Below are 15,502 nucleotides of genomic sequence, written 5' to 3'. Positions count from 1 at the left end.
TAAAACAATTTACAGAGCTAACATCCTATGAAACTGCATGTACTTTAGTTCTATGTGAAAGCCACCAAAATGGAAAGGTACTAGGCTCTTTTCTCTCCCAGGTTGGATGTTTTTCATTCGTAAGAGTAGAGTGCATTCTGGCCACTGGATTGAGCTGATTAATAAATACAAAGTGATACTAAAGTCTGTGTTTTGTTTTTGTTTTGTTTTTTTCTTTAAAAATAACAAACATGTTATACTTCCCTGCTCTGTTCAGTGGTTTTGTACAGAACAGCCCAGATCCTCTTCCTTCTCAGGTCCCCCATTGAGCTCCTGGCCCCTTCCTGATGTTAGTGCCCCCGCAGCAAGCAGTTTGCTATGGGGGCACCAGAGCCGAGCCACTGCTCTATGCCAATGGCGCCGCTACTGTGTCTCAGCCAATCAGGAGGGAGAGTCCCGGACGGCTGAGGCATTTGTGCACATCGCTGGATAGAGATGGGGCTCAAGTAAGTATGAGGGGGGCTGCTGCACACTGAAGGTTTTTTTTATTTTAATACATAGAATGTATCAAGATAAAAAAACTACTACCTTTACAACCACTTTAATTTACTATCAGCTCCATCTAGTGACCATAATCAGTATTTTCCTAAATCAATGCTATTCTGAATGGAGAACATCTGACCAGGAGTGAAAATAGCCTATAACAGGGGTAGGCAACCTGGGGCCCTCCAGCTGTTGCAGAACTACAAGTCCCATCATGCCTCTGGGAGTGCCTCTGGGAGTCACAACAGCTGGAGGGCTACTGGTTGCCTACCCCTGGCCTATAACATTTTGATTTTGATAACTTTTGCACAGAAAGAATGTACATGCAGAAAGATAGAATGCTGTGCTCAAACCAGGAAACCTACCTAGTTTCTGGGCTGTACAAAAGATGAGATTGCAGATGCCTGTATCCTTGCGCTGCTGCACCGCAGTATATAACCAGATCGCAACGCCAAAACCTACAGCTCTAGAGAGGGGTTTTAGGCCGCCTTCTCCTCAATGTGCTGTAAATGAGCATTATCCCTGTTTCCTTCCTGTGTTTTCCTAATCCAGTACGCAGCATGTATGTACACCTGCTTTAAATTCTTAACTGCTAATTTTTAAATCTTACCTAATGATACTTTCTATTAAAGAAGAATGGCAGGTATGGCATTTTCTACATAGTTCTATTGGTCCAGTGACATCACTGCTGCACTTCTTTAACTTTTCAGTGGAGTTGCGGTATCTACTATAGTGTTCTCCAACTAGAGATCCTACAGGTATGGTATATGCAAGCATTATTGTTGTCCAAGCTAAACCAATGTAACTATGTAAACAATACCATGCTTGGCATTCTTCAAGCCTTGTCCCATACTTGATTGGCTTAGTATGTATGTATATATGGTCACACGCTCTCTGCATACTGCCTCAGACTCCTGGTCTGAGTACCGCTTCCCCAAACTCTAAGCCCTTGTACACACGGTCAGACATTCCGACAACCAAATCAGTCGGATGTTGCATACACACAGTCGGACAAAGTTGTCAGAAAATCCGATCGTACTTAACGTGATGACGTTATTTCGTTAGGACGAGACTACGTTCAGGCTAGTAGCCAATAGCTTTGGTCTAGGAATTATGATCTGAGCATGCGTGGCACTTTGTCCGATCGGAATTCTCTACACATGATCAGACAAAGTCCGATCGGATCATGTTGTCGGAAAATTGTATAGCCCAGCTGGAAAACTTGGTCCGTCGGATACTCCGACGGAAACAGTCCGATGGAGCCCACACACAGTCGGATTATCCGACAACACGGTCCTATCGGACATTGTCCATCGGAATGTGTGACCGTGTGTACAAGGGCTAAGGAAGCACATGTGCTGAGGATCTCACTTGTACTGTTTAGCAGGTGCAGCATATGCACAGAGAGGAGGTGGGAGCAGGGCATTGGCTTGCCACCTGGTTATCTCTCTCTATGGAAGCAGTCAGTGTCTGTAGTTGCCAGCCTGGGGTGTGCATTCAAGGGTGGCTTCATAGAACCCTTTAAGTCAGGGCTCTCAAACTGGTCGCCCTCCAGCTGTTGTGAAACCATCATGCCTTTACCTGTGGGAGTCATGCTTGTAACTGTTTAGTCTTGCAATGCCTCATGGGATCTGTAGTTTTGCAACAGCTGGAGGGCCACCAGATTGAGACCCCTGCTTTAAGGGAAGGAAGCCACCCTCAATCTGTTTATTCTGGCCAGCGACTAACTGATGCAGAAACAAAGGAACACAAGGATCAAGGAACAGCTTACCTTGGGGCCGGGTGGATTTGCTTTAAATCAAGTCTATTTAAATCATGATTTAAATAGAAATTTAAATCATTAGTAAAAAGGCTTGATTAAAAAAAAAAAAAAGATTTAAAAGAGCAACTGTCATCTCGGTCTCGCAGAGGCTCCTCCTCCGACCGGCTGTTGACTCTCCGACAGTCCCATTCACTTTAATAGGATAGCTGGTGAGTGACGTGGCGACAGCAGGTGAGTGGATGCCCGCTAACAGGCGCTGCCATGATGGATCTGAAATGACAGGTGCTCTTTAAATGTAAGGACTTATTCTTGCTGGTAGTTAGAATATTTTATATTTGCTAATAAAATGAAGATTTCCTATTTAGAAAATTTAAGCTGTCAGGTTAGCAAAGCAGCAATATCAGCACAGATTCAATCATACAGTTTGAAGTGTACATAGATTTTCAAAACAATGAGATAAAGGGATATTCCTGAACTTTGTTTATCTCATAGTTACTGTGAAATTCTGCGAATGCATCAATTGCCAGTGCATGTCATCTCAGCTTGCAGAGCTTGGATTCATTGAATGAGTTTACCAAAATTGTAAATATTGCAGAATATTCAGCCTTATGCTACATAAGTAAGCTCCATTTCATGCTGAATAAACAAAATTATTAATGTATCTTAAATAGAAAACTATATTTAGATTGATTTTTGCTCCAAAAGCATTTTATTAAAATAAATTTGATAAAAATCTAAAACAATTGGATTTTAAATGTAAAAAAAAGTCCTGTTTTTTTTTTTTTTGTATTTATTATTATTGATTTTTATCCACCCTGCCTTAGGGTATTGCAGCACAATTAAGAAAAATAAAGAAAAAATATGATAATTTATTATCTCTTTTAATATACAGAGAGATTTCTATAGTCTATACTAGCAGTATTCAGATATTTATGAGTTGGTGTGTGACTTAACTAAAGAGATTTTATTTTATATTTTTTACATTTGTTTATAATTACTTTCAGCTCTGCAGTCAGTGGTAATTTAGCCTTGTGATAGTCTATGAAAATAATACACAACTAGATTCAGTACTCCGGGTTTTTTATTGATTTCTATCTGTTTTTAGTTATTCCAATATTTTTGTGACTTCTCCGAGCCCCGATAACCTGCACACCCTGTTTGAGTTCATCTTCAAAGGCTTTGATTCGCTGCATTACCAGGTGAGGCTTCTATCCTTCTCCTATGAGCTTTGTGTATTCCCCTGTGGCTCTATTTAAGCCCTTGCCCCCCCCCCCCCCTTTTACGAGCTGGGCAATCCAGAACTGAGCGGCATTTATGTGATCGCATTTGAGCACCACTCAGTCCTAAAGTACTGTGTGCCCAGCCTTTGCGATGATGCGCCCCCTAGGGGGTGTATAGACAATAGGCTGGGCTTAAAAGCATTCATCATATGCCAGGTTAGCAGTGGCGGCCTCCTTGCCTCTCTTGGTAAATTAAATAAAAGGAATAATTCTATGAAAATATTTGACTTTCCTTGTCTGACATCAAAGTATGTGACCCCCCTTTTATAGGAACATATGGACTATGAAATCATCCAGTCCCTGAACCCGGAGTTTGAGAAAGCTGTGGTCCGAGTCAATGTGTTCAAGGAGCACCGACAGACCATACAGGTGAGCAGAATGAGGCAAGGTTGAAGTTGGGCAGTTTAATATTTGATTGGCCTCTGTGGCCAGTAAGCCATCTGTGTATCCCTTACTCTTCATGTGATTGGCTCATTTTGAGGTGCTAGTGACCTCAAAAGGAGCCTATCACAATTGGGCATGTGCAGCAATCTGATTATTCTGCCTTTTAAGTGTGTCTAAGCCCAGAAATAAAAATGTAATATGCTGCGACTTACCAGCGTTTAGATGTGGTGGCTGCATTTGGAATCCTGCCAGTAATGCACCTTCTCTCCTCAGTACTGTATCAAAAGAGGAGCAGCATTGTCAGCCTTGTACAGAAAATATCAGGACTACAGAACACCTCCCCCTCTCCTAAGGGGAGTTTTTTTGTAGTTCATAGGTGAACTGGGAGTAATGCGAACTGATAACAGTTGAGCAGACAAAGAATGGATTTCAGGCAGAATGAACAGATATATTTTTTTCATTATAATGCGTACATTGTTTGCCTTTGGTGTCTTTTTTTTTTTTTTTTTTAGGTCTCATTTACACTTAATCTAAAAAAAAGCCTGATTTGCAGGTATTTTACTTTTTCTTTTCTTTTTTTTTGATTCTAAATGCCCCTCAGTGTTGGCCTATATGTCCATGCACACATAGGCGTTTAGAGGTAGGAGCATTTAGAAGTAGAAAAAAAAATATTGTGTGCTCAAGAGAGCATTGTGGCAGAAAAAAATGGCTAAACGTGGCTAAGCGCTAGGTGCGTTTTATTAATTTCAGTGGCCTGGCCAGTTTTCTATTGTGGACAATAAAATGAATAAATGCCCAAGTGCTTGATGAGACTAAGGCCTCAATCGCACGAGGCGGATCCGCTCAGCAGAGTCTGCCATCTCAGCAGGGATTGCTCAATTGATCTCCGCTGAGCCAGCGGATGACAGGTCCGTCTCTGCTCATTGTGCGGGGAGGGAGTACCGCTGATTCCTATGGAGGGATCGGACGAAAACAGACGGCATGTTTCTTTTCATCAGATCTCATCCGATCCGCCAGGACCAATGTGAACGTACCGCCATACATCTGATTTTAGCGGATCGGATGTCAGCGGACATGGTCACCGCTGATATCCGTCGCTCCATAGACCTGCATGAAGCACACCCGTTCAGGTCCACCTAGAAAACAGACACTGTAAGGCCTGATTCACACCTATGCATTTAGTGCTTTTTACATTTTGCATGTAACTAGTTCCATAGGAACCCATGGTAAATAAAGGGCTGTAGTGCAAATCTGCAAAAAGCACTAAAAATGCATAGGTGTGAATCAGGCCTAACTGTCCGCGTGAAAGGGGCTTAAATGCATTAGCAAAAAATGTGGCTTGGGTGCGTTTATTAAGGTTGCTTTTCTCCTGCCAGGAGAGAAGTGATTACAAAAGCCCCAGTGCGCCTGAGGCATTAAAGTGGTTGTAAACCCTTTACAACCACCTTTTGCTACACTGGATATCTCCTAAACCTGCATGGTTTCAGAGATATCCCCTGTGTTTGCATGTGCCCATGTCATCGGCACATGCACACTGAAACAACGGCATGTAGGTGTCATTGCTTCAGTTAGACTGTGCCGTTACCGGCTGCTCACACGTGCGCTGGAGTGACGTCATCGCAGGTCCGGCCATTCACAGTGCTGGAGCCTGCGATACCCGGAAGTAACTCTGGAAGCAATGTCAGCCGCTGGAGCTGTTTACGGGGATGGCTGCAGGGGCTTCGATCTCGGCTAATTCATAATGAGCTAGTATGCTTTTTTGTTTTTTTTTAACCTTTCTTCAGCTACTTCCTGGTTTCTATGCCTAGACAAATAATGTCATACGTCCCAGTCTTCATGGAAGGAGGGGTTTTTCTCAGCTAAGCACACCCTCATGCCTGAGCTAAGGGCAGCTGAATTCTACAAAGTAATTGCTACATGAATCGCCTGCCATCACTTAAGATGGCCATGGCCAGAAATGCTTTGGGGGGTGGTTTTCAAAGTGATTTCTCAGCAAAATAAAGCATAGAGACATGTATGGATGAAAGGAGGGGGGTTTGCTTTGCATATTAAAAATTAAATAGATAGCTTTTTTAGTTTGTGGTGCTCAGATGCAGCGTAGTTCTGCTTTAAGTGGGACTTTTGAGCCATCAATGCTTGGACATGGCTGTCCTATGCCACTTCCTCCTCAGTAACTTGAACCTGAATTGAGTTTGTAGTCTGGCCATACATTATACAATTTTGTTGTACAATTTCCTAAGTTTTACCTTCAACTATGTAGTGCATGTGTGCTCAACCTGTGGTCCTCCAGCTGTTGCAGAACTAAAAGTCCCATCATGCCTTTGGGAATCGTGTGTAACTGTCAGCGGCTTGCAATGCTTCATGGGACTTGTAGTTCCGCAACAGCTGGAGGGCCACAGGTTGAGCATCCATGATGGTAGTGCCAAGGGCCTGTCTGCTTGCATACAAATTGTGTAGTTTTAGGTTTGACCTCATATTATATGGCTTTTGGTAAATATAAAGGAAAATTGTGCAAGAAAATTGTATAATCTATGACCCCCCTTAAGCCTCTTACACACGGTACAGTTGTTGGCCAAATGAGTGTCTGATTTTTGTCTTAAGGGCGTGTGCCAGGATCTTGTCTTGCATACAAACGGTACACAATTGTCGTGCCGCAGACACGAACCTAGTGACGTACTACAAGCAATTTCAGCTCTTGAGCGCCACCCTTTAGGCCCCTTCTGCTAATTTCATGTCTGGCAAGCATTGATTCCGATCATGCATGTTTGTACTTTCGACTTTTGTGTGACGAATTTGTGTACTGACCATCCGAAAATCTGATGTCAAATTCACTAGCCTGTCATCCAACATTTGTTGGTCGAAAGTTGGACAACAATTGTTAAAAGGAGTGTACTAACGGTAAGATTTTAGGACAACAGTCTGTCAACAGACAATCCCCTGCCAACAATTGTACCGTATGTATTGGGCTTTAGTCCCCGAGTGGTGAGACGGGAGATGATGGGCTTATACACTTCTACTGTCGTCTATTGAATAGGTCTGTAGAACTAGAGAATTTGCTATTTTTTTTTTTTTTTTTTTTAACTTGACAGCTCACACTAGTGTCCCTAGAGATACAAGGATGCTGTAGAATAATTAAATTGATATTTGTCTTGGGGCAAAGCGTCGGGGAGATTAAGGCCGGCCATACAGGGAGCGAATTTCTTGATGCAGCAATCCCTCCTGCCGGGCTATTGTGTTCTCCCGGTGGGGAAAGCCATCCCGACCAGAAGAAGACAGCGATGATCACTAGCGGCTATAGCAGCCACTTGCAATAATCGTAAGTGAATCTGGCAGGCTGGTTATATTCAAGTTGATCGATCAACTTGGTACATTCAGGTTGCCCACTAATGGTTAGAATCCTTGGTCGGTTCTTGCTGAACCAGCCAAGATTCTAACCCACTGATTCTCAACCAGGGTTCCTCCAGAGGTTGTAGGGGTTCCTTCAGCATTGGGCAATTTCTGCCTCTCAGATAAGTTCCCACTGACACCATTGATCTTTTTAGCTATCTGTAAGGAGGTAATTCTTCCCAATGACCACAAGTGTAAGGACCATTCTTCCCTCTGACCATCACACTAATGTATGAGTTGTAGAGTTCAAATTTTTAGCAGGGGTTCCTCGAGACCGGAGAACTATTTCAGGGGTTCCTCTGTGTTGAAAAGGTTAAGAGAGGCTGTTCTAACCTCTTATGGCTGACCTAAGATGTTTTATTTATCAAGAAGATGCTAATGTTGGTAAACTCTTGTTCCTTAGTACATCCATCCGGCAGATGCCGTAAAGTTGGGTCAGGCGGAACTGGTGGTGATCGATGAAGCAGCCGCTATCCCTCTGCCTCTAGTAAAGAGTCTTATGGGGCCCTACCTGGTCTTCATGGCATCTACAATCAATGGGTGAGTTCCTTAGAAAGAGGGACTGGAGATGTAACACATGGAAGTGTGGACTATGGTAGAAGAATGTAAGTTTTTAATTTTTTCACCTTTTTATCATTTTTCTAGATATGAAGGCACTGGCCGCTCCCTTTCACTCAAATTGATTCAGCAGCTCCGCCAGCAGAGTGCAGAAAGTCAGGTCTCCAACACTGCAGAGAACAAAAACACTAGCACCCAGCTCCTGTCCTCAGGTAGAGTACTGTGTTTAATACATTGAAATTAGTGATGATGTTGCGCTGTTAACAGTAAATAAACAGTTCATGTAATGCTATGCAGTGAATGTGCATATATACATAAAAAGGATGACTACATAAAATGATGCTTCAATAATATCTGCAAAACTCAAGTGCCAATAAGCGACTAATAAAACAATTATATAATGGTGAATAAAGGTGATGGTGTTTCTTCTTATAGTGTATGACACCTCAGTGCTCACAGGCCTCTCACCTTACTGCTGTAAGGGAACAGCATTGGATTAAATAACTCTCATGGGGAATCCTTGGGGCTCTCTCTGTAATGGATACTGCCCTCGGGATGGGATATACGGTAATGCCTCCTTAAACGTAATCCTGAGGTTCCTCCTAGTCGCCTCCGTGGTGATATGTAAACAAGGTGCTCCAATAGTGTGATATACTTTCTCAAAATATTGTACTATAAAAACAGCTAGATTTTACTCACATTTAAAAACTTTAGCAAGGCATAACATCCACGAGTGGCGAGCTCGTACTCTTATGTCACTTCCGGTCTATCCGTGGCCCAATCCCGACGCGTATCGTCATGTGATTTCATCAGTGGATATGTTTTAATACATTGATGTAATCCTGCCAAATTGCTAAATACACTTTTGAAACCCACATCCAGTAGCTGATTAAATGACAAAAGATTTATACTTCTGTTCTGCCAGTCCTGGGATTTACACAGCCCTGACGACCAGCACATCCAGGCTGCTGACCCAACTGTTCTCTACCACCGTTATGTTGGATAGCTAGGTCATCTCCCAGACCTCAGCTAGTGGTTGGACAGTAAAGGAGAGCAGAAGCCTGAAGAGGGTCACTTTATCTCTTTCTGTCAGTATGTTCCTTGTTAGCATATGTATGCTACAGAATAGCCAGTCTAAGTGCTGCTTTGCTTTTACAGAAAACGTTGAGATCTACAGTACTGTGCCAAAGTTTTGGGCAGGTGTGAAGAAATGCTGTAAAGTAAGAATGCTTTCAAAAATATATATTTTTACTGTTTATTTTTATCAATTTCCAAAATGCACAGTAAGCTAACAGAAGAAAAATCTACATCAAATCAATATTTGGTGTGACTGCCATTTTGGCTTTAAACCTACATTAATTCTTACACTTGCACAAAGTCAGGGATTTTGGAGGATTAGTCAGGTGTATAATTAACCAGTTATACCAAGCAGGTGCCATTGATCATCAACATCCTGTGTAGGTTTAAACAGTCATTAACTGAAACAAAAACAGCTGTGTAGGAGGCCTAGAACTGGGTCAGGAACAGCCAGACTCTGCTGCTGAGGTTGTGGAACACCTTATGTCACAAGTCATACACCAGGGCAAGACTGAGCACAGCAACAAGACACTGCATCAACAAGGTCTCTCCCAGGCAAAGATATCAAAGCAGACTGGAGTTTCAGGATTTGCTGTTCAAGCTCATTTGAAGAAGCACAAAGAAACATGCAACGTTGAGGACTGTAGACGTAGTGGTCGGCCAAGGAAACCTCATACAGCAAATGAATGATGCATCATGCTCACTTCCCTTCAACATTAGAAGATGTCCAGCACTTCCATCAGCACAGAGCTGGGGGAAACTGGTGGGACCCAGGTACACCCATCTACTGTCAGGATAAGACTGGCAAAAAGTCTTTGTGGAAGAACTGTGGCCAAAAAAAACACACCTTTGATGTGGAAACAAGGCTAAGCGACTCAGCTATGCATGAAAACATTGGAACTGGGGTGCAGAAAAATGTCATATTTGGCTGTAGCAGGAGGCAGTTTGTTGGCGAATGGCTGGAGAGCAGTACAATGAGTGTCTGCAGGCAAAAGTGAAGCATAGTGGAGGGTTTCATGCTAGTTTGGGCCTGCATTTCTGCAAATGGAGTTGGAGATTTGGTCAGGATCAATGGTGTCCTCAATGCTGAGAAATACAGGCAGATATTATCCATCAGGGAGGCGTGTGGTTGGCACCAAATGTATTCTGCAGTAGGATAGCAACCCCAAACATACAGCCATACTATCTTCAATGTAAAGAAGAACAAAGAGTCCTAGAAGTGATGGCTTGGCCCCCACAGAGCCCTGATCTCAACATCATCGAGTCTGTCTGGGAATACATGAAGAGACAGAAGGATCTGGATCTGAGGCAGCAGACATCCACTTCTGTGGTTGGGTCTCCAAGATGTTTGGAACAACCTACTTGCTGATTTCATTCAAAAACTGCGTGCAAGTGTATCTAGAAGAATTGATGCTGTTTTGAAGGCAAAGGGTGGTCACACCAAATGGTGATATGACTTGGATTTCTCTTCATTTACTTTCCATTTTGTTACTTGATAAAAATAAATCTTAACACATCCTATTTCTGAAAGCATTCTTCATTTCCATACATTTTTTTCACACCTGCCTAGTACTGTACTATATAACGTCAGCTGCCCATATCTCTGGATCATGTGATTGTTTTGACAGCTTTGGCTCATTTCTGATTATGCATTTTTCCATTAGAGATTCAAGTCTTACTAAACCCACAACAGTAAAATCAGTCTGTATATGCAGTAAAGCATGCTTGTTATACCTACTGTGGAATCTAAGAGGTTAATCCTCTGCATTGTGTAAAAAGCCTGCTTGATCCTGTCTTCTCTGATCCTCCCCTTCTTCCACTGACTCCAGAACATGTCTGGATAAGACAGAGTCCTTGGAGTCAGGCTGCACATGCTCAGTTCTGTGTGTGTTACTAGAGCGATTTTTTTTTTTCTTTTTTTTTTTCTTGGGAGAGTGAATGTGATCAGCACAGGGCCAATCAGCACTGTCCAGACAGAGGGTGAGGGGTTCTGGATCCTTATAGGACAGCTTGGTGCAGTATTAAAACTCCTCCTACAAGCTTTATCAGGAACTGATAGACGTCACAAGACTGCTATATACTGCTCATGGAAAAAAAGTATTTATCAGTTTATATTTACTAAAATTGCATTTCCATGTTCTGAGTACTGTGGGAGAACAGATCTAGTGAATGCAGGGTCCTGGGTTTAGTAACACTTTCAGTTTGAATTGTAACAGGTTACATTTACAGACTACACATACGGTAAGTACTCTAGGCATATATATCAGTTACTAGGATTACCTGAAGTCCACCTTTTATACTGACCCTCCCATGAGTCCACATGGCCAATAAAGGGACATTAGATCAGAGGCATAAGTGATGTGTATAATCTGCGTACCCAAAATAATTGTTCTGTGCTGTATTAAGAATTACATTGAATCTTACTGTGTCAACAAAGACTGAGAGAGATTTTCTCAGTGATACTCTTTGACATGAAAGATGAATAAATGTTTTATTTATTTTTATTTTTATTTTTTACTTATAGCAGCCGGTTTTGTGTTCAGCTTTTTGCAAACCATTTCTGAAAGTAATTTTAGCGTTTTCTATGCTTGCATCCGAGAATCGAGCTGTTTTCGTGTTGATTTATGTATGTTTTTGTCCCTTCCTTCCAGCTCGTACCCTCCATGAAGTATCTCTGCAGGAATCTATACGTTACGCTCCGGGAGACGCCGTGGAGAAATGGCTGAATGAGCTCCTGTGTTTAGATTGCCTGAACATCAGCAGGATGATAAGTGGGTGTCCTCTGCCTGAGACCTGCTCTCTGTATCCTTTTTTTTTGTACCTTACTGACTAGTCCCAGAATAGTACTGTGTCCATTCATGTATGCGCACTGTGAGATCTGACAGACATGAAGATGTTCAAAATTATTCAGTAGGGCACCAGAAAAAGCAGTAATGATTATGAAATTGAAGGGGCTTAAAGCAATCTATCCAGTTCAGATCACTGAAGTTTTTAAGGGATAAGTTCACCTTCCAAAAAAATTATAAATGCACATTTTACAACAAGATACCTGTTGATATTTGCTCATAGCTTCAACGATTCTAAACCATGGTAGTTTCAACTGAATGTCTATGATGTAATATTCCTACCCATACTACTCCTCAAAGATGGATGAGGAGGGTGGTTGGTGGCGACCCCCACCCCCTCTCTATTCTTTATTTTTGGTACTATGCTTCCCCTCTCTCCCCCTTTTTTCTCCAACCCATTTTTTCCCCTCTCTCCCTTGTAGCTTGGCCCCGGAGAGTGTGAATAGCAGAGTTGGGAGGGCCACTTATTATATCCATGGTCTTTAAAGTGGATGTAAACCCTTACAACACACTTTCACCTACAGGTAAGCCTAGATTAAGGCTTACCTCTAGGTGCAAGAAATATCTCCTAAACCTACATGCTTTAGGAGATCTTTACAATTCCCCGTACGAGGATTCCTTCTGTGCATGCGCTGATTTGTTCAGCGCATGCGCACTTTAGAAGGGTCGCGACGTGCCGTTTACATTAAAGGACATGCCGTGACTGGCGGCTCCCGCGCGCACACGACTCCAGCCAGTCACAGAGCCGGAGTCCGTGACACCGGAAGGAAGATGGACGCTTCCAGCCGGCGAGGAAATCTGGAGCGAATATTGCTGGTGCCATGCAGGACTCCTGCAGACTGTGAGTGTAAGCTGTCTGCCCATACCTCATACGGCCAGGCATTTTCATGCTGACAGGAAGACTCAATGAACAACTGCAGCGCTCATCAGCACCCTCTTAGTTCATTGAGAACTACAAGTCAACATTTGCAAAGGATGTTGGTATTTGTAGTTCATTTATTCACAGAACTCTGTGAATGAATAACATGCCGGCGGGGACATGGCCCTTTCACAGCCGCACTCTTTTCAAAAAGTGACAGCTAGTACAGGGAACTTCTCCCCATTCTGCTGTCACAGGAAGAGAGGGGATCGGCGAACAGCTGCAGCAGTGGGAACAGGTTACATGTTCCACTCTAAAAATGGGTGTATGTAACATGTTCCCAAAAAATGAATCTTTAAAGCTGCATCTAGTATGTTTAAAGACAAACTGTAAGAAAAAATAAATCTTTAAAACCTGCTGGCATACAAAGAGTACTCCAGCACACCAAAAGGAGAGCTACGGCTTGCACAGCGCATGGACGCATGGCGCCCCAAAGTAGCTGTTGAACTATATTTTTGGGCGACATGTGTCCCGCAATTGCGGCACATTTTATCGCGTGACAATCGGGGCAGACCCGCACCACGTTTTTGAGGTGTCATTCATATGAATGGCATCTCAAATACTAGTTCTGCGTTTTGTCATTCACACATCGGCGTTGTCCAATCTTGGGCAGATCTGCCAGCGATTCAAATTGCTGTAGTGTGAATGCAGCCTAATAGTCGTCCTGTGGACAGATTCTCCCACCTGAACTGTGGATCTCTGCAGCTCCTCCAGAGTTACCATGGGCCTCTTGGATGCTTTTCTGACTAATGCCTGTCCTGTCAGTTTAGGTGGATAACTTGGTAAATTTACGGTTGTGCCATACTATTTCCATTTTCGGATGATGGATTGAACAGTGGTCTGTGAGATGTTCAAAGATTGGGATATTTTTTTTATAACCTAACCCTGCATTAAACTTCTCCATAACTTTATCCCTGACCTGCCTGGTGTGTTCCTTGGCCTTTATGATGCTGTTTGTTCACTAAGGTCCCCTGAGGCATAACAAGACTGACGGCCACAAGCATGACACCCAGAGGCAGAGGCATGATGGGACTTGTAGTTTTGCAACTGCTGGAGGTCCACTAATTGCATATCCCTGCTCTGAGGGCTTCACAGAACAGCTGTATTTATACTGAGATTAAATTACACACAGTTGGACTGTATTTACTAATTAGGCGGCTTCTGAAGGCAATTGGTTCCACTCGATTTTAGTTAGGGGCATCAAAGTAAAGGGGGCTAAATACAAATGCACGCCACACTTTTTAAGTATTTGTAAAAAAAAATTGAAAACCATTTATCATTTTCCTTCCACTTCACAATTATGTGCCACTTTGTGTTGGTCCATCACATAATAAAATTAATTTACATTTTTGATTGTAACATGAAAAAATGTGCAACATTTAAAGGGGTATGTATACTGATCCTAAGTGCAGCTTATCAGTGTCGCCTCATTAGCGCACATCAGTGAAGAAGGAAAATGACTTCTTTGCAAACTAAGAAATAAAAAAAAAAAAAGTTTTTACGTTTTATTTAGCAAAAATAAAAATCTAGCAGTGATTAAATGCCCCTAAAAGAATGTTCCATCTGTAGAATAAAAAAGATAAAAATCGAGCCCCGCCCTCCTATTTTTTCCAGTGTTTACTGGACTCTGCCCTTGCGATACTACTAGTGCTGTGAGTTGTAGGCCCAAGTTCTAATTTGCGCTCTAGCGTGTAGTTCATTTCGTATATCTGAATGTAGCCTGACTCCTTATTTATGTTTGAAACTTTGATGCAATGTGTTTTCTCTTTGGAAATCTGTTTGTAACAGTGACTTTTTGTTCTCTAAGCTTGTTATCAATAAACTATTTGAAAGCAAAAAAGATAAAAATCTGAGTACAGTGTAGTAATTGTCATTCAAAATGTGACAGCGGTGAAAGCTGAAAATTAGTCTGGGCAGGAAGGGGGTAAAGTGTCCGTTATTGACGTGATTTAGGGGCAGGTATTTTAATTCTGTTGTACAGAAGACATTTTTATAATCAGTAGTTGTCCAAGATATACTTAACATTCTGTAACAGATACTACGTAAACCGGGACACTCTGTTCTGCTACCACAAGGCATCCGAATCATTCCTGCAGAGGTTAATGGCTCTTTATGTTGCTTCTCATTACAAGGTTTGGACTTCTAATTCTTTCATATAGAACAGATTGAAATGCCAAGATAAATAAGGAGATTTAAGTCAAGGAATGGGACTCTAGCTGTGTCTAATGATTGCGCTCATTGCAGAATTCACCCAATGACCTTCAGATGCTCTCAGACGCCCCGGCTCATCACCTCTTCTGCCTCCTCCCACCAGTACCTCCTACCCAGAATTCCTTGCCAGAGGTCTTGGCTGTACTTCAGGTAACCACTAAGCATTGTGTAGAATTTTAGCAAAGTTTATCACAAAAGGGCATGCTGGTTTTTGTGTACTGTTTATGTTGCCCATAGCAATGCTATACATGGCATTTGTAAGGTGGATTCTATGGGCAACTCAGACACTTATCTACTGTGTCTTCTCCAATAACAAGCTGCTCTGTGCTATTCCTGTAGGTCTGTCTGGAGGGGGAAATTTCACGTCAGTCAGTCATGAGCAGTCTTTCCCGGGGGAAGAAAGCTTCCGGGGATCTCATCCCCTGGACAGTGTCGGAGCAGGTATGTACCCCTCCATGTGGTTTTATATGTATTCTCCTGTAGCTTTATATGCTGTGTCTTAAAATGGATTTAAAGGACTGTCCTGAAGGTTGTTGGGGGGCTGTCATTGCTGGCC

General features: G+C 42.5%; 1 protein-coding gene across 3 annotated transcripts in view; it reads left to right on the top strand.

Moving 5' to 3' along the window:
• The window catches only part of NAT10 (N-acetyltransferase 10), a 65,832-nt gene that overhangs the window by 33,323 nt on the left and 17,007 nt on the right, over window positions 1-15,502 (top strand). For all 3 annotated transcript variants that reach the window (XR_013263955.1, XR_013263954.1, XM_077462741.1), the window contains exons 10-17: window positions 3,390-3,483; window positions 3,835-3,933; window positions 7,739-7,875; window positions 7,981-8,105; window positions 11,622-11,772; window positions 14,771-14,867; window positions 14,980-15,096; window positions 15,286-15,387. Coding sequence is in view for 1 of the 3 variants with exons in the window: in XM_077462741.1 (XP_077318867.1) it covers window positions 3,390-3,483; window positions 3,835-3,933; window positions 7,739-7,875; window positions 7,981-8,105; window positions 11,622-11,772; window positions 14,771-14,867; window positions 14,980-15,096; window positions 15,286-15,387 (922 nt within the window). In the remaining 2 variants the exon portion in view is untranslated. The remainder of the gene's footprint in view (window positions 1-3,389; window positions 3,484-3,834; window positions 3,934-7,738; window positions 7,876-7,980; window positions 8,106-11,621; window positions 11,773-14,770; window positions 14,868-14,979; window positions 15,097-15,285; window positions 15,388-15,502) is intronic.

The sequence above is a fragment of the Lithobates pipiens genome, unplaced genomic scaffold (genome assembly GCF_037356315.1).
Source record: "Lithobates pipiens isolate NorthernLeopardFrog02 unplaced genomic scaffold, aLitPip1_a1.2 Scaffold_10, whole genome shotgun sequence".
NCBI classification, from domain to species: Eukaryota; Metazoa; Chordata; class Amphibia; order Anura; family Ranidae; genus Lithobates; species Lithobates pipiens.
Note: the sequence above shows the minus strand (reverse complement) of the source record. Positions and strands in the feature narration are given on the sequence as shown.